The following is a 19553-nucleotide window of genomic DNA, read 5'->3' on the forward strand; positions in this document are numbered from 1 at the left end:
GCTGCAGAGGGGATGAGGGAGGGTTGTGGGCTCTGCTGTGCTGACAAGCCAGCATGGGCCAGCTGCTTCCTCAGAAATTCAATTTTTGTTAACATTACACAATGCTTCGCCGCAAGGGATTGCATCTGGAGTCAGCACAGGTGTGAGCAGCTAATGCATTTGTAATATTTGTATAGATACATGTGGGCATAGGATAGGAAATCATCTGGCTGTCAGGGTAGAAAACACTGGTGGGTATTTCAACGCCTACGTCGTAATGAATTCCTGTCCTACTGTCCCTGTAAACACCATTGTGCTTTTCATCGGCCGTATTTGCAGCAGCAGCAGCAGAGAGATTTCTCTTGAAATGGATTGCTGACGCCGTGGAAAGCCCCGGACAATGTGATAAGCGCGCCGGGGCCGCGCGGGGCTAATGTTCCAGAAGGCCGCCGGACAAAGCCGAAACAACACCGAGCCCAAACCTGCTTGGCTCGGCAGATCCCACCAGCGCGGGGACTGCAGCGGGGCGAAGCGGCTCGGCAGGCTCCAGCTGCAGCATGCCCTTGCCGAGACGTCGGTCTTCGTTCCTGGGGCAGCAGCCCCCCTCCTCCTCCTCGGCGGCAGCGCCGGAAAGCTCGGGGGCGCCCGGCCGCCGGGTCAGCGTCGGCGCCGGAGGAAGACCCCCGGGCGTCTACGTGGGCACGGCGCCCCCGGGAGGAGTGAGCAGCCTGGGGACTCGGGTGTCCCGCAGAGCCCTGGGCATCACCAGCGTCTTCCTGCAGGGCTTGCGCAGCTCCTGCTCCGCCGTGCCCCTGGCCCCGGGGCTGGAGAAGGGCCGAGGCTTCTCCTACGAGAGCCTGAACGGCTGCTTGGTGGAGTACATAGAGAAGGTGCGAGCTCTCGAGCAGGTCAACCAAGAGCTGGAGGAGCACATCAGAGTCTACCTGGACAAGAAGTCCTCTGCCATCAGCACCTGGGGAGCGCTGAGGGAGAACTGGGAGGCCATCTACCACCAGGTAAGGGCGAGAGCCCTTTTCGCGAGGGGGCGGCTCACAGCTCATTAGCAGTCCTGAGTGCCGAGGTCTGACGCCGATGATAAATGCACCCGGATGCCAATGCACGGCACCCTCAATGCAGGGTTTTACATCTATCTTCGTGATAATTAGCATTATCATCTCATGGGTGTTGTGGAAAATGCCTATTAAGCAGGAGAATTGCCTCAGGCTTCTGTGTGTGGGGGCCATTGAAATGCACCCCAAGGCGCGATAGTCTGGTCTGATTAAAATGGGTGGTGCTTTTCTTTTTTTTTTTTTTTCCTTCCTTCCTTGCTGGTGGTTATTACACTGAGCAGCAATATTATTAAAAGAACTGCTAGGACTGAATTAGTTTATCCATCAACATGATATCATTACAAGTATGCTGGAGGTTTTTTTAATTAGCAATTCAGATTTTTACATTATTCTCTTGTTTGCTTAATCACATTTTCAAAAAGTTCTATTTATTTAAAAATAATAATTACATGGCTACAAATGAGTGCTGCCTTCCCTTCCCTTGCCTCCCCCTTACTCCCCCATCGTGTGCACAGGGCAGGCTGCGCGTTTCCCAGGGAGCCTGGGAAGGAAAGCGTTGACCATGGGAGTGTGAATTAGTGTTCGCATTGACCTAGTGGTTTAAAAACAAGCCCTGGAAGATGATAGAAACGGTCCCTTCAGTTGGCAGAACGAAAGAGTAAAGTTAAAACCGGGAAGAATTTGCCTGCTAATGTTCTGCTTGCAGAGAAAACGGAGATTTGCTGCCCCGAGGTCTCGGTGCGCGTGGCAGGCCTCTGCCCCGGAGGGGTCGGGGACGCGGCGCCCAGCCTGGCGGGGAAGTTGGCTTGGGGTCAGCAGCTGAGTCGCGGATCAAGCCCGCGTGGTCAGAGTCTCGCTCCTGGTTTCCATCCCATAATCTTCTCCTTTGGAGAACCAGGCCTTTCACAAAGGCTTGGGAAAGCGAAACCCGCCGAGGGTTTAATCCTTGCTCCCCGGCCGCTAACGCTCCAAGCCGCCTGCTGCGAGAGCTGGGGTTGGTCCCCAGCTCTGCTGGGAGCTGCTGCAGGTGAACCGGGTGATGGCATCCACGCATCGGCATGTTGTGGCTTGAGCGTGAACGTTGTCCTCTGTTGACCGTAGAGGGAACAGAGCCAGCGCCTTTGTGCAGGTGGCAGGGACTGAAAGGGTGATTTTGTCACTGAAAAGCAGCCCGTATGGTTGTCTCCCCTTGGGAATGGGACACCACCGGAGGGGGTTGGAAAGATGAGGACCCCTAAGGCTCCCACAAAGGTGTATAAGCACATTCATCCTGCCTTCCAAAAATGGACTAGATGGCTAGTCTTACTGCCTGGCTCACGTGGTACAATTTGAATCATTTGATGTCTCTAGGGCCCAGCTTGCCCACCAGGCCTACATGTGAAACGAGCCACTTAGCTCAGTTCTCCAGGGCTCGTGAAGCACCAAAGTCCATGTGACTCTAAGAGACCTGATACCCTGTACGGCCTTGACTGTGCCATCTACAGCCTGAGTCTTCAGGACAACCAGATCCTGAACAGATTTAAAAATCTTGTCCTTTGGCCAGTGTACATGTAGCTCCTAGGCAAAGTTGTGCAGGCAGCTTGTATCTATCATCTCAGCTGGTCTCATTAGGACACCTCATCCAGGTCTGCAGCACCTTCTCCCCAGTGTAGCTGGTTTCCTCAGCCCTGGGCGGAAGCCAGGGGACAGGATGGGGAGCAGAGCAGTGGCTATTGCTGAAAGCAAGAGCCCTGGGGAGTGGGAGAAGGGGACGATTGCAAAGGGGGGGTGAGGGAACCTGAGCGTGGGGCGCTCCAGCCCTGTTTGCATATGTTGGGTGAAAGAGCCCTCCCTGACCCACTCCCTGCAAGGAGCTGCCCCATAAACCTGCAGGGCTCCCGGAGGAGGAACAGGAGCAGGTGCTGCTTTGCTTCCCTTACGTTGCTGCTGCTGGCAAAATGGGGAGAGGAAGGGAGCCCAAAGAGCTGAGGAACAGCAGCATGCATACATTTCTCTTGATGCCCTGCACTTCAGCCTCATGTCTGGTAGCTCTGCATAGTCATAGAAAACGTTTATTGTTGGAAAACAACTTCCCTGAGCCAATCTTGCATTTCACCTCAGGCTGCCCGGACGGTGTTTCTCCTCTGGCATGGGCAGGGGTGTATTTCAACTGGGCTGCATATATAAAATATTTGTAGCCTTCTGGCTGTATATCTGTCATCTGAATCTCGTATTTTACTAGACAGTGGCATAAAATGTTAGACAAAGATCATGTGAGCAGTAGTGCCCAGTTAAGCACTGACTTTTAAAGATGTTAAATGTCATTGGCACCACTAATCCTATAAAGCTTGCTGAAGAGACTGACTCCAGCAGGCAATGGAGGTGCAGAGTCTAGGGTGCTTATAAAAAGCAGTATATGCATGAAGCAGTCTAGCTGCTGTAAAGGGCTTCGATGGGAGACAGCGTGGGGAGGAGGTAATGCTTTTCAGCCAGGAATCCTACTTTCTTCTGATGAGTGTCCTGTTCTGAAGTCGTAGACCCACCACCACTACCCTGTAAAACCTACAAGGGCTTACAGCTCAAGCCAAGAAAACTAGGACTGCAGGTTCTTTAAGACAGCCTGTTTGATTTTACGTATATGAAAGACAATGTTGTAATGCAGAGGAACATACTTACTTAATTTTTCACCCAAATGCTTTTGGGGATGGGGAGGGCTTTTCTTTCCGTTGTCTTGCCACCTTTTCCTTACCTCCGCTTTTTGTAAGTAAACAAATGCAGCTCATATTTAAGTCTAGAAAACTGGGATCTTCCTACATAGAAACAAGAAAAACAAAGCAAGGAAATAATAACAGCTGCAAGTATCATAGAAAAATAGACAATAAGATTAGCAGCATCTATATCTATTTAACTATTAAAACAGATTAGAGAATACAGAGAATTAGAGGGTTTTTAAGTTATGTCAATTAAATCAATAATGGATCGATTAGATCAAAGATGCATTTTTTTTTTTACTTTCTCAGATATAATCAGAGATAAGATGTACAATTTTGACTAACTGGTTTCTGCAATTTGTTTACATTGAACATCAAGATAAAAATGAAAGTAGGACCTTATCCAGCCCAAACACTGATGAACTGGCCAACAGGTGCCAGCATTAACTCCCAAACTGTCCTGCTTATCAAAACGAAATCAAAGCAGTTGCCACGGGAACAGCCGTGGTACCATGAAATAAGTGTCCTGACTCTGCACTGAGTTCAAGCAGGAAAAGTAAAAAGCGCTCGGAAGTCAGGTTTCATGGATGGATGATGGATACCTGACAACTACACTTGCAAAAATAACTTCTGGCTCTCGGTTTGGATTTCCGGCAGGCGTCCGACGCGTCGCGGCCGAAGCCCGCTGGCGTAGCACCGCGGGAGCCTGCGGTGCGTTCGGTCCCCTCGTCCGTGGGAGCTGAACGCGCTGCAGGAGAGTTTTTTTTTTTTTTTCCCCCCCGGGGAGAGACCCCCGGTAGCCCTAAAACCCTGGAAGGTCGCTTGGGCAGCTGCCCCTAAGCCGGCAGCCCCCGGCACCGGCAGGTTTGGAGGAGGTCAAAGCCGAGGGAAGTCCACGGATCGATAAGGAGGGGCGGGGGGTCTGGAAATCGAAGGGCTTCGTCCCCGCTGCTCCGCGGGGGCAGCCGGAGCTGCCGCGGCGGCGGGTTAGGGACGCGGAGCCGGCGGCCTCGGCGCGACGGCGCCGCGCTCGGTGCTGGCTCTCAGTCTGGGCAGCCGGTCCTCGGCAGAGCAGGCGACGCGCGTGCGCACGCTCCGATCGGCACAGGCGCGAGGCAGGAGGGTTTTCGCAGGAACCGAGCGAAACGAGAAAACCTTGCCGAGAGCGATTTATGTGACAGAAATAAAAATTCACCTTATTTCATCCTGCTCGTACTCCTTTCCCTCAGTCTTGATCCCACCGTTCTTACGGAAAATGCCAGAGAGATTTAAATGTCTAATTAAATAGGTCTCTTCTGCAATACCGAAGGTTATTTGTAATGATAATTCCTTCCTGCGGAGCAGTGCAGCACCCGGGAAAAGGGAATGCTCGAAATAACCTTGGCGCACTTGGAGACGAGGGCCGAGCTCAGCCTCCGGGACCGCGCGGTTACGGTACGTGGGAGACGGGGCGAGAGAGAGAGAGACTTGGAGACGATCGCATCCCCACGGCACGGCCGTGAGAGCCGGAAAGCTCACGGGAGTTTCCCGGAGCGATGCCTCTGCTTGCGCCTGGCCCCGGTGGCTGCCCGTCCCGGGAGATCGCCAGGGCTGGAGTCGAAAGCGCCGAGGCGTCTCCCGCGGGGCAAGGAGCGGAGCGGCCGGGGCCCCTCTCCCGCCCTCGCAACGTCGTCACGCGCTCTGCCGACGGCGCCTCGGGACCCGTCCGCTCCCGGCCTCGAGGGCGCGACGAACCCTCGCAAACCGCAACGCAGCTTGCTCAGCCGCCGCGCAGGGGCCGGCAACGAATTAGTGCGAGTTACGTCCTCTCGGATGCAGCCGTTGAGTGGGATTATTAGTTTTCAATCCCTGTGGATAGCCAATGTCAAAGTTTTCACGGGTTGTTTCTCCAGGAGGAGATGCCGCTTTGAGAATCGGGCACTTTTTGGTGTAGTCCTGTTTATTTGTGAAATACTAGATCTACGAATGAAGTCCTGGTGTCCCGGACGCAGCAGGACTCAGCAAAGGACGCCTCAGTCTTCCCAGCCCCTATCCAGGTATTTCTTTGCCTAAGCAACAGTCCTCCCTTTGCGCCTGCTCCCCTGAGGCTCGGGGAACGGGCCCGGCACGGAAAGCACGACCGAAAGCAGCTCGCCGGGTTTCCGCGCGGCCGCAGCTGCCGTGCAGGCTCCTAGCCGGGCTCGGCCGTGAATTAAAACGCCCTGGAGACCGCGGCCTGATAGCAACGATTTCTTTAAGTCTGTGGTAGGAAAGACTAGACAGGGTCTTCCATTCTTTTTCCATAAAGGGATCATTCGCTGAAACTGAAGCCAAATTACAAGCCAAATAATTTTCCACTACGTGAATGATTAAGCCATGAGACAGGCCACACCTGAGGCCGTGAACTTAGCAGCTTTCAAAATGAGATTAGACATTTGTAAGGACAAAAAGAACGTACAAAGCTCTCAGTTACATATAGCTGAAAGCTATCGGTTACATGTATCGGCTACGGAATCTGAAAGGTGCCGTAAACCCTGCAATTCCAAATTTAGGGAGATCTCCGTCAAAGAGCGAAAGCTGCTGTAGCCGCCGGGGGCAGATTCCCCCTCCGAGCGGCGGTATCACGTCACACCTAGTGACAGACGGAGTTTGCAAACCCCCCCCGAAGCAGCTGCTTTTGTTTGCTGTCAGACATAAGCTAGTAGCTGGGCCACTTGCGGCAGTCTGATGAATCAGAAGCTCCTATTCAAGCAAGAATATTTTGCCAAAAATTAAAAAATGCGTTTTCATGTCCTTAAAATCCCAGTGAAATCAAAGGAAATTTTTGATGCTCTCTACTTGTGCTATATCATGAATATTCAGCGTTAACTGAAGAACTGGAAAAGCTGCACGTGCAGCACAGATCCTGGCGCAGAAAGACAGCGCGCAGCGCAGCGGAGCTGTCGCTAGCAGCAGCGCCCGCGCTCGGAGAACGCCGCGCGAGCCTCCGCGAGTCCCCGCAGAGCGCCGCGCTCCGCTCCGCTCCTCCAAGGCGGGAAGCGGACGCCCGGCCAGGCTGTCCCCTTGCGTCCCGACGCGGGCGGCAGCGAAGCGCGCAGCCGGTCGGTCTCGCCGACGCCGAACGCTCGCGGCCGGCTGTCGGTTACTAGGAGAACTGAATCAAACCGAAGAGCCGCTGGACGGAGGTCTCGCGTCTTCTCTTTTCGAGCCTACCAAAAGGCTTTCGTAGCCAATGTACACCAGAGATGCTTCATCTAGAAACTTGCTTTCTACGTAGGAGCTGCCGTGTAATTATTTATCCTTCGGATTCACTCTTGTATTCAAACAGTCTACGGCTCATTTTCAGGAGTGCTGAAAGACCGAGTCCTGCTGACTTGCGACCTCCTAAGCGTTCGAGGTTTCTATACAGTCCGTACTTGCACGGCACAACTCAAGTTTGGGCCTAGAACTGGAAATCTCTAGATTTTGTCACTCTGTTCGGTATTAGCTGCGAATTTATGAAGTGGGGAGTAAGCTGCTCCTGAACGGAGGCTTGCGGATTGACAAAGTCCTCGAGAGCGTGGCACTAGGGCTTTGATAAAGACCTCTGCTGTGGGACAGGTAAGAAGTTGCCCCAAATGCTTCAAGAAAACTACCAGTTATTCCCCTGCTTTTAGCTTCATCGCAGACTAAAAGCCATTTTAAACTGAATTCAACTTCCTAAACCGGGTGATTAATATAACTCCCAATTTGCAGTGTATAGTTTGAAGAACGTGAACATTTCATGAACACATGTAATACTAAGATTTCCTCAAGGCGTTTATTTTTCTCAGATATGCAGCCAGATACTGTAACCACGTAGGCTGGCTGAGACATATAGGCTTGTTTTGACTGGTCACGGTAAATCACAGGGCAACATTTCTTTTCCCTGACTTGAGAACAGCAAAAACTTCTGTGAAGCATCCACACGTCTATGAGTTGCAGGAAGATAAAATGAGGTCATTTCTGTAGAAACATGAAGGAATTAAAAAAAAAAAAAAAAAAAAGTGAGGTCAAGAGTAAATTTTCCAAAAATTAGAAGTAAAAAAAAAGTTCAGTGTTTGGATCAAAGAACTGGATATGCCCAATTCTGCTTCTTGCTCACTCCTAGAGAGTGACAGTTAAAGGGCTGTAAGGCATCTGCAGACAGTAGCCTCTACCTTGCCGTTGCTGCTGCATGTACAAAGAAAGACTAAATGTCTTCGCTGCGCCTTTCAGAAGGGGTCCTGGTGGGCCAGGCTTACAGCAGCGTGGGCCCAAAGTCAGCTAGGCCAGTGCTAGTGAAGTGGGACTGTAAAAAAGTGAGGAGAGGGAAATAAGGAGTTGAACAATGAACATGAGCTGAAATTTCTCAAATAAGTAAGCAGTTTGGTGTGCAACAGAGCACATAAAGGTCTTCTATACTTTTGTGCCACACGGTTGCATTAGCTGGCATGCAATAAGATACCATCTTTTCCCCCACAGCCATGGCTTTCATAGCATCTCTGACTTGTGTGGCTTCTCTAAGTTCTGAAGCTGTCATGCTTAGACTGCCAGTTTTTTTCTCTAGTGGCAGCATTCACGGGATTTCTCTTCTCTATCTTGGTGCTGTTTTCATGAAACATGTCGGAGCTGAGTATCTTTGAGATGGCCTGTCCCTCACAGTATTGGTTGGAATTGGCCAAGAGGTCCCACAGTTATTCAAGAAAAATTGGCAGCTCATGTAATACATCTGTTTCCTGCGGAAATCAAGCTAAGCTGGAGTTGGTAGAAACTACCTCTAACTACAGGCTTCCAGCCTCAGCCACTCTTTTTCTTTTCTTTTTTTTTTTTTTTTTTCCTAACAGTAGCTAAGAAGCAAGTAGATTGTTATTTTTTCTCCAGTGCCTAGATTTTTAACATCTAGAGTGCTCTGACCATCGTGTTCCGTTATGGACTTTCAGTGTGGGGAATAGGTTATTCCTATAGATTTCTCCTTATCAAATATCTTCACACATATCATACTTCGTATTTGCTAGTTCCTACTCTATGCGATTATGATAAGCCACTTTGAGTGAGGATGAATGTTAATTGCCATGCAACAGTGCTTCAGCCTCATGTTTCCATCTCCACTTCTTCACTGAGCAGCAGGCCGAAGAGTAGGTAGGAGCATCATGCTAAGGCAGCTGTGCTATCCAGATAACTTGTCTGGATGCAGCCTTGATGCTGTCATACTGCACTGCCTTTTCACCTACAGAGCAGAATGCTTAAGGGATATTTGCATCTCATTTAGTTGCAAATTTAATTAGCCAAGGAAGAACTCTCCTGGCCTGTTTAAAAGCTACTCTTATTCATGATCTGGTTTGGTTTCAACCACAAATCTCCATGGATAAATCCTGAAAAAGAAGACAGGGATTTGTGTTTACAGAGCCTGTTGCAGCTCAAAAGGCTAGCTGCTCCCGTTAACACTACCCAGCGTCCTTCAAGGTAACCCACTCAGATCTCCAGCCTCCCACCATCAGCTTTTTCAGCTGTGCTCCCTTAGAGCAAAGACCTGAGCTGTGGCTATATCTGTCCTGGCCTACTAAGGCCATATTGGGGGTGTTCCCACCTGTGTGCTCATGGACTGGTACAGCGCCCCAAGTTGCGTGTGCCTGGCCCTGGGGCACTCAGAGGGCCACCTTCTGGCACTCCCAGGGTGAGCCGTGAGGATCACCTTAGCAAGTCCATCTTCATTTCAGCAGCTGGAGGTTGACAGTGACAGTGACAGCACAGACCGTAGGATGGCCAGGCCTCCGGGAGCTCCGTACTAATTAGTTGTGGAGAAGACTTTTCCATTTCACAGTGAACCTTGTAGCAGATTTGGCAATTCATCATTCCTCTCCTCTGCACCTGTGACTCTGGAGCAGGCAGTGGTCTTTTTTACTTTTTACTGCTTTATAAAGCCTTTTTGAATCAGAACATGCTGCTATGTAGCAAATCTTTCAGGTTTGAATATCCTTCATGTGCCTTCTGGGTGTTAAAGATGCACCAAGCAACAATACCACAATGTTTTTTGTAGTCTTCACATAGCATTTCACATTCACCAGTATAATTGTTGAAGGCTGCCTGTTGCTTAGGTCTCGTGCCTGTCACAAGAACTTACCAACCCCATCAGAGAACAAAATCTCGGAGTCTGAAAACTGCTCACGAGGCATTAGAGAAACAAATATTCCTTGGCTCATTGGAGCCCAATGAGGATTTTTACCACCCCAAGGAGGATTGCTGATATGAGAAGTGTAACAGAAACTGCGTGAGTGCTACTTAAACCATATCTGGAAAATATAAGTGGGACTTAAATGATAAACATACCTTGTGCCCAGTAATGACTTTTATTCCTTGTGTAATCAAGCCGACAATGAGAATAAATGTGTTTCTACACAGAAGCTGAATGGTCGGGAGCAATGAAAAGATTGCTGAAAAATTACAGCCTATTTGCAGACAATTTGTGAATTGGTAGGTATGAAACCCATTGATTAAATTATCTGGAATGAATCACTTGAACAGCCCTAGGCTAAAAGAGCTAAAAGATTGTTTTCATAATCAAAACTATGCATCTGCTTAAAACGTATGTACAACGCACACAGCTAACATGCTAATATTCTTAATTGTTTGAACTCTATTGTTTCTCCCTTGTAGGTGGGTGAAGCAGTCCTTGAAAATGCTCGTCTTATGTTGCACACAGAGAACATTCAAGCTTGTGCTGAAGATTTTAAAGCCAGGTAGTCTTGTGAAGCACCTAACCGGCCAATTTCTTTGAGATTTTACCTTAACAAGGGCTTACCCTGTAGGGGAGTAATGGTTAATGCGTAGAATGGACTCATTTCTTTTATGTTGGCTACTCAACCACCTAACTTGAGAAGTGAACATGGCAAAATAATTATGACACTGACATTAATTTGGAAGAACATTTTCAAGATTTATAGTAATGAAAAATGTCCACTGGCAAAGTTATTTAAACTAACCTCTGATGTACTGCCCCCAGTCTCTTTTGAAAGGACAATATTCATTCAGATTTGGGGTTGATATTTTACAAACACAGACATTCATATAATTTTTAGTTTAAATTTTGAAATGAAAGGTTTTAGAACCAATAATCTAAATTAAAAGGAAAACCTAAGCATATGATACACATATTCCTGTAGCATATCTAAACAGAGGGTACCCACCTCTCCATTCTTATTCAGAAATACTGACAGTTTGATAGTATTGTAGCCCAGAGTGCTAACTAACCCTGTTTTATTAAACCCTGAGTTAATGATGAGGCACTCGAGACTGCTTTAGCAGTGGAATTGAAGTGCATCAAGACAAGGAGAGGGCAAGGCATGTCTTCTGTGTTTCTGTGCCTCTGTCTGGAGCACACCACCTAATTAGCATGATGGTGTCATTTAAAAAAAGAAAAAAAAAAGAAAATTTTTCTTGCTGAGCTGTGCTTATTACATTTTTTTTCTCTGCAGGTATGAAAATGAGCAGCCATTCAGAAAGGCAGTGGAAGATGAAATTAATTCCCTATATAAAGTGATTGATGATGCTAATTTAACTAAAATGGAGCTGGAGAGTCAGATAGAAAGCATGAAAGAAGAACTAGCTTTGCTGTCAAAGAATCATGAAGAAGTAAGTCCAAATTTGGGACACTGCAAAGCTAATGTGTGGCTGTTTTGGCTAGTTGGGATGATTCATCTGGCTAAGTAAGCGTTAAAAAGCTACACCTGTTATATATGGATGGTAGGATTCTTCTGAAAACTGTTCCTATTTTTCTTCTCTCTGCTAGTTTAAAGCACTAACCTTTGAGGCATGATTAAAATTACCTACTTACAATTTTTATTTTTTTCTCATCTGATGAATATGGTGTGGAAGAAACACTGTCACTTCATTTCTTACTATACATCACAGGATATTCATGGACTGGGAAAGTCACTTACGTCAAAATCCCAGCTGCTGATCCTTAATCACAGAGATGTAAACAAAGTGCTGTACAGAGAACAAACCCCGTACCTGGGATAGTACTGCTGTAATAACATTGTACATTAACTGGAAACTCTTGCTCTACTTAGCAAGCCTACTCAGTGCCTGAAACTGAGTCTCTACTTCTGAGCAACACACCACTGAAGCAAGTCAAAGAGCCCAGCAGCTGGAAGAGTACACCATTACTACTTGATTTTGTTGCACTGTTTCACTTGCTCATTACATTCACCAGTGAATGAAACTAGTGCATGGAGGTGGATTAGACACTTCAGCACAGGTTACAGAATCACAGAATGGGTGAGGCTGGAAGGGACCTCCGGAGATCATGTAGTCCAATCTCCCTGCTCAAGCAGGGTCACCTAGAGCATGTTAGAGAGGGTTGCATCCAGGAAGGCCTTGAATATCTCCAGAGAAGGGGACTCCACAACGCAGGTTTCACAATCTGACCCAAATAAGCACCTTTACTGACAGAGGGTTGGACTATGGAGTTACCATTAATCCCACATAAGGGGCAGCAAGCAGTTGTGCTGAAGCCTCAAGAGTAAAAGAGAGATTGCACTGAGATTTCTCACTCACATGAAGCACTATCCTGCCTTACATTTCTTACGTTATTTCTCCAACCACAACATCTCAGCAACGTTGGCATTGGGTTGGGTTGCCAAGATAAAGCTTCATGCCCTCCCTGGTTTCATGAGATTCCCAATGCTGTCATTTTGCTAAAAATACCCGGTGGCTTCGGAACCCCTGTAAATCTTGAGAAAGTTGGAAGTTGTTTCAGATGAGAGGGAAAACACACAAAATTGAAAGAAATTCACAAGACCCCTTTAAATTTCCATATATTGTAATTTTTGCTGTTAAAGTAGGAGAGTCAGCATTGATGCTCTTATCTGCCCACATACATATGGCACAATGAGAATAACAGCCTTCCAAGAGCCCTTCTGAAGTTACTGTTCAACTGACCGTTTCTTTATATTTTTTTAAATGGGTCTATTTTTTTCCCCAAGGATGTGAAGGTATTATACAAACAGCTTGCAGGATCTCAGCTGGAAGAACTTGATGTTCCTCTTGGGAGTGGCTTGGATGACATACTGGAAAAAATCAGAATCCACTGGGAAAGAGATATTGAAAAGAATCGTGCTGAGGCAGGTGCCCTGCTCCGTACTAAGGTAAGTGGTGACATAGGTCTCTATAATTAAATCCAACGTGAAGGCATCTAAAAAAAAATAAAAAAATATGACTCATACCCTGCAGTAACTTTGGGGGTTATTTTTCTTCCTACTTTCTTGAAACAAAGAATTATGGTAAAAATATAAGGGAGTTTGGTCCAAACACACCAAAAAACACTCTCATTAAATATCGGTGACTTCCTTGGGATGTATGGTTTTAAGTAGCAGTGGAAATGACCCTACTGATATCACAGGCATCTGTTGGAAACTTTCAAGGACTCTGAGATGGTGGTTAAGAAAAACAAACCTATTCAGGTGAAACCTGTGTAGGATGGGCCGCAGTGGTTCTGGCTCTTATTAGGGCCATTTCTCAACTAGAGAATTTAAAGGAGTCCACAAATCAAAAAGGTTCAGATGCATTGCTCTACAATATTTACACAGCTTCACACTTTTTGTGGGCTTCTCCTTGAAATTGTTTCCTTTAGCAGAGGTGGGATGACTGAATATTAACATGGAAATGAAAAGTGATCGTAATTGAAATATTCCCTTTAAAAGTTCTCTCACCTCCTGATGCTGAGTCTGGAAGAGTTTCTTAAGGCAGCTTTTCCTCTGTCAAGAAGAGTTACTCATTTTCTGAAGCCTCTGGTTGAATAAGCATTTTTGCAGAGCTGAAGCATCAAGTTCAACGCATAACACCGTATTTTAACAGCCATTTCTTTCTTAGTTGGCTGTTAACAATGAAGCATGACACAGTGAATCATAACTACAGCTGTGCTACAGAAGTACTTAAGAAAGACATAGCCCCATAAGTCTTACGGTGCAGATTTGCTATGAGGGGCAGCAGCAGGTGGTAAAGCCAATGAGAATTACTCTGATGGCACCAAATTCTTTGGCGCTCCCACTTTCCTGTCAAGCACACGCATTGCTTTTTCCCCCTCCTCCTGTGCAAACTGACACTCTCACAGCTTCTTTCTTCTCATTTACTTCGTGCCTCCAAGATCTGCTCAGAGATATCATTTGTAGAGAAAACTGCCAACTTATACTAGCCTGACCATTAGATCCGACTATCCTGTTTTTGATTCTGGCCAATACCACATGCTGCCAATAGCAGACATAACATAATCCATCCCTACTGTCACACCTTAGACTAAGCTCTTATTCTTTAGGAATTAGTTTAATTTGTTCTTACTTTAGTTTATTTTGTAATGGGAAGAAGAATTGGAATATTGCAGACTTCTGGAAAGATCAGTTCTGGTTCTGAGCAGGGTCTCATATGACATTCAAGAGCTTTTGTCTCAAATTAAACCTAGATGATGCAGTTTCATACCTCATACAGATATCATTACTATTTATACAGATAAAAAAAAGAGTTATACTAATTATTTCCAGCCCTTTCTTTAACTAAGGTTGTGGCCTTATGACATTCCATGTCAGTAAGTTGCACTGTTTAATAATTCTCACCCAAAATGTTATTTTTGCCAGTTTGGAATTTGCCACCTTGCAGTATCATTTACTGTTTCCTTGCTCTTTTACATCACAGGAGCAAGAGCAGTTCCTTTGCTCTTCATCGCTATTTTTTCAGTCCTTCTTCTTGAGTTTTCTTTGCTCCCTAATGTTTTAGTTTCTGTTCTCTGCACCCTCTCTCTGGCATTGCTATGACCAATTGAGACCAGGGCATTTCAAATGATATGCTAGCTTCGGCTTAAGTGTCAGGGCAGTATTTTCATTATTTTTCTGACCAATTCTCTGGTCTGATTTGCCTTTTCTTCTGACTAAAGTTGCAACCTCAACTATATTTTTCATGGATATTCAGGGCACCAAAACATATGAATTTCTACAGGTGCCTCAATTTTTTTTTCTTTTGTTTTAAACCTTTAAAATTCTGGTCTGAGCTCTCCACTGGTTTGTCCATAATGGTTGAGTCCTTTCCCTAAACTGATGCAGGTAATTTATACTCTTCTAAGGCATATAAGCTATTTAATATTACTCCCTGAAACATGCTTTGCTGTAATGACCATTGCTCTCCACTTAACTGATGTGATGTTGTTCGTGTAGTCTGACTCCATACATATACCTCTGGTTGTTGCTAATCTGTATAGTCCTCTGACATCCACAAATCTTTCTAGTCCATGATTCATCCACATTTCAGTTAATTAATATGGGCTCTTGCAGTAAACCTTAAGGAATCTTGCTGTTAAACTTTTGTCATGATGAAACTGGACCTTAATCCTCCCCTTCATATGCTGTCTCTCGACCAGCTGTTCGACGACAATGCTCTGCCTCTGAGCACACGATTACACAGCTTCTTCTTGTAGTCTCCCATGACAGACCTCTTAAAAGGTTTTGGAAAGCTCATGAATTATGTTCTGCTAACACATTCCCAGAACTCTAAGAGATTAATAAACCCAATTTCCCTCTGCAGATTTCATGCTGCTAAGGCCCCATCAGGCAGTAAACTCCTGGATGTTTGTATTCTATCCCTTAACTATCTTGATTCCGTGAAAAACAGATTAATGAAAGAGTCTACACTCCTAGCCCAGAAGAACTGTATGGACACTTTTCAAATCAGCCATTCATAGGAAACTCAAGCAACAAAACGATAAAGATTTCAGAGGCTGCTTTCATCCTTGCCCTCAATTAACCTGGTTGTTTGCAGGCGCCATAATTCAGTGGATCCTCTTTCTTGTGCACTGTCTGAGGAAGAGCAGAACCTCCAGGACACACAAGTTGCCTAGTGAAGAGAGCGCAAGCATTACGTCTGCACTTCTCCACAGCAGCCCCCTCCAGGTTGTCTCTTGGGGTGATTCAGCTGGTAATCCTGGAAGGAGGATGCAGAAACCCTGTGTGCACCAAAAGTGTAATGACTTACTCAGTGCGCACTTACTGGCTGTGTCATCCTCGATAGTTAGTGCCTGACCTGGACACCTCCATCCACCCGTCCGCCTTAGTATCATTCATGTAACTAATGTCAGGTAGCCTTAAGAGCTCAGGGTCCTTTCTGGAGGAGTCTCAACATCACCTGTGGTGAGGGCAAGTGGGATTTACAGGCAGCCTGAATTTGCACAGCATTCAGACTGCCATTAAGGGGAATGTGACTGAGAGACGCCAGGCTTCAGGCAGCATGTGTAGGCTGAAAATTATAGACACAGACAAAGGCGCTCTTCCTCCCCTATGTATCTTATTAAAGAAGAGGCACTTAACAGTCCTAGTACGAGAGTAACATGCAGACTACGCTCTCAAAGCAGCTCAGCAGACACAAATCACTCCAGAGTGGCAGGTCCATGATCATTAATCCATGTCCATGGGTATTTGGGGAGGGATTATGCCTCTCTGAAGCACAACCCACTATCAAATATTTCTGGGAAATATAGGCTTTGTGTAATTTCTCAAAAATGCCTGTTTTGTTCTTTGGATTGAAACTGAACCCTGCACAGCACAGGTTCATAAATTCTGAATTATATTTGAGACTTAATTGGTATTTAAATGACACATTAGTCTTCACTGACTGTTTGCACCTGAGATTATTTCATTCACAGTGATGAAGGTGTATGGTTCACATCATGTTACAAAAAAAAAGGTGAGTACAACAGATGACTCAATCTATTGTAAAATAATGGGTTTTTGTGTATAGTCTCAGAAGTATTTTTTTTTTTAATTTGATCTTACATTTAAAGTAAAAGAATGCATGATCAGGAAAGGAAGACAGGGCTAAGACAAATATTCAGGGTGGAATGGAAGTATTTTGCATTGTTTAACATTAGTGGCAACCAAAAAAAATGAAATGCAGCTTTTGACCAAAGAATCATATTTGCTAGAAAGCCCAGTGTCATGGATTGAAAACCTTGATCTCAGCTCTCTTAAAAGAAGTACAGAAATTTTGTATTTATTAAAGTATCTTTTTCTTCCCCCATTTTCAAGGTGCCTGAATTAAAACATATATTAAAAATCACATGCACTAAAAGCATGAAATTGATATCTTAGTTAACCAGAAATTATTTTTCTGACCTCTGTGATGTGATATAATTTTTTCACTGATTCACAGAATCTTATGTGAAAAAAGCAAGGTGTGAATACTTCTGAAATAAAGTGAAAACTAAGTGAAATCTAGAAATAAGTTTAAAAATAAGTTTTAAAAGTAAGTTTATAATACACTGTAAAGATAAGACTAGTTACAGCAATGTTTTCCTTTTATAGGTCACTTTAAACATTCCTGTATAAATGCTGAACAGCTTTTGTTGACATAGATAAAACATTTACATGCATAAAACTATTTTTAAAGTAAATGCATAGAAGACGTGATGATTTTGACGCTAAAAATTACCTAGCACTGTTCAATCAAGGAATTTAATAGACCAGAATCAAACTTTAAATCATAACTGCCACACGCTATGGCAATATTAACTGTCATCTGGGGAACATAAGGAAAATAAAATATGAGTACCCTGTGATGTCAATCATAATCTCTTACCAGCAACAAGCTGAACCAATAGCTGCTGAACGAACCCAAGAAGAAGAACTGGTGGAGGGGCTAAGAACAGAGTTTCATGAAACTGCCTGCAAAATACAGAGTTTGCAAGCAGAAACTGAATCCTTAAGAACTTTGGTAAGTACCGTTGCTTTTCAAAGGGTATATTCTATCTGAATTCAACATGCATTTTTGAGGCAAACACTTCCTTCTTAGAATGCAGAGTTAAGCAGAAATCCCCTTTTAAACGGATTTTGTTTACAGAGATGCCAGAACATTTTTGAGTTCTTCTGATCTGGTGCACTGACTGTTCAACATTTGAAAACTGGGTCTCAATCTTTAGTATCTTCATACTGACCTTAATAATAAGGTCACTTATTTGGTGAGACTGCTGGGTGGGTAGTATTCTAGACTACAAGTAGCAGCAGGACCTTGCAAGTGAAGTTGTCCAACATCTGCATTACAGTAATGTACACTTTTTCAAAGTACCTAAAGAAAGGCATTCTCAAAATATTTAATCTCCACTTCAGCATATATAATGGAGCCAATAGCCAAAACTAAATCAAAATTACTATAAAGCCTATGAAAAAACAGCTGTTTTGACAACTGCTCTCCTGCTTTCACAGAAAAGAGGTCTGGAGAACTCTTTATACGATGCTAAGCATTGGCATGACATCGAACTGCAGAACCTAGGTTCTGTCATTTCCAAGCTGGAGGCAGAGATGGGAGAAATCAAAATAGAAACTGAGCAGCAGCAGCGAGATCGTGACAACCTGCTGACCAGTAAACAACAGCTGGAGAAAGATATCGCTGCGTATCACTGTCTTCTGGATGGAGAACAAAGCAGGTATTTCTCATTAAAAAACAAGCGTGCCATGAACACAGCAAACACGAGCTCTGTGGAAAGGCGTTGTAAGGCACTTTAGAAGCTGAAGGACTAGAGTAGTTTTTGTGTTTAATAAGGCTGGGTAGTAGATGGTTAGATTTGGAGAAACTGCCTAAGTGGAAGAACATCCTAAATCCCACCATGCTGGGATGCATGGTGTGTTGGAGATGGGGAGTTTCTGACAGTGCCACAGGACTGCGTTTAGGAATATGGCAGAAGATCTGTCAGCCTCACTTCCCTGAAGATTTGAGATCTGAGAAATTACAAAGCTACTACAGCATCTGGGCTACATTAATGGCTGTAAGACAACTGTGCTATTGTTTCTTGCCTTGGGAACATGATGCCTCCCCTCTTCCTCCCACTATACAGTCCAAATATTAAAGCTGTGATCCTGAGAAAGCTCTCGTTTTAAGCACATGAGTTCCCCCTGGAGTCTGAGGATAATTGGTTCACTGACTGTGTGTTTTGTGGAGAAACATAATTCAGATTTTTAATGTGTGTCCTCTGAGAATAACCTGTAAGCACATTTATAATGTTTGGATTCTTTTTAAAATTATTTTTAAGACACTTAATCACCATTAATCATGGAACCTCTGAGAATATGATCCACAGATTCACTCTTCTGTTCAGGAGTAAATTTTATATAAATTTCATTTTCAAATAAAATAAACACAGTACACCAAATGTGTTTTCTGCTACACCACCAAATCCTGCTGAAGCTGATCAGAGTCCACCTGTTGAAGATAGCAGTTGATTCAGCACCTTTCCTATTTGCAGTAGCGAACAATTTTACTTTTGTTTTCTTTTTATTTTCAGCTGATTATGAAATTGCTAGCACAAAGAAGACAATATTGTCATTCAAAGTAGAAGATGTCGGTGCCAAGTATGTTCCTGGAAGCTAAAAACCCATCAAAACAGCCTGCTTTATTCAGTTTGATTCAACAGTCAAAGTAGGTTGTAGCTTGAACAACTTTATTAGACTCTCCTCATGTAATTGCTTTGCTTACAGATTTCAGTTTACCTGTATTGTTAAAATTATAATAAAATAAAGAATATCATGGGTTTTGTTTGACTTTTTTTCTTCAAAAATTTTTCATGACAGCTGAAGGATGCTACATTAAAAGCACAGGCCCTCCACTTCCCAGGAAACAAACTATTTCTTAGGGTAAACCTATCTTCCACTGTGTAAATAGCATGCAAGTGGAAATGTTAAGTACTCTGTTGTATCATAAGACTATCAGCTGGTTAGTGTGACATGTAATTCAAATAAACCTGAAGCAGATAAAGTGTGAAATTAACTTGACGCAGTAAGTAAAAGAGCATAAGCACTAATGCAAG

At 44.8% G+C, this 19553-nt stretch overlaps 1 protein-coding gene across 1 annotated transcript; it reads left to right on the forward strand.

The window, feature by feature from the left end:
• The first annotated feature begins 521 nt into the window (after window positions 1–521).
• On the forward strand, window positions 522–19195 carry BFSP2 (beaded filament structural protein 2). The gene is made up of 7 exons (XM_062567864.1): window positions 522–995; window positions 10373–10455; window positions 11191–11347; window positions 12703–12864; window positions 17336–17467; window positions 17956–18176; window positions 19032–19195. Exons 1-7 carry the CDS (start codon window positions 537–539, stop codon window positions 19033–19035), a joined length of 1218 nt encoding a protein of 405 aa, XP_062423848.1. The 5' UTR covers window positions 522–536; the 3' UTR covers window positions 19036–19195.
• Window positions 19196–19553: the final 358 nt, after the last annotated feature.

Source organism: Rhea pennata, chromosome 2 (genome assembly GCF_028389875.1).
Source record: "Rhea pennata isolate bPtePen1 chromosome 2, bPtePen1.pri, whole genome shotgun sequence".
NCBI classification, from domain to species: domain Eukaryota; kingdom Metazoa; phylum Chordata; class Aves; order Rheiformes; family Rheidae; genus Rhea; species Rhea pennata.

Bases quoted from the DNA above. Each gene is read 5' to 3' on its own strand.
- BFSP2 (XM_062567864.1), top strand. From the start codon at position 537: ATGCCCTTGCCGAGACGTCGGTCTTCGTTCCTGGGGCAGCAGCCCCCC. The intron at 10,456-11,190 runs GTAGTCTTGTGA...TTTTCTCTGCAG, and splicing joins GCTGAAGATTTTAAAGCCAG to GTATGAAAATGAGCAGCCAT. The intron at 17,468-17,955 runs GTAAGTACCGTT...CTGCTTTCACAG, and splicing joins CTGAATCCTTAAGAACTTTG to AAAAGAGGTCTGGAGAACTC.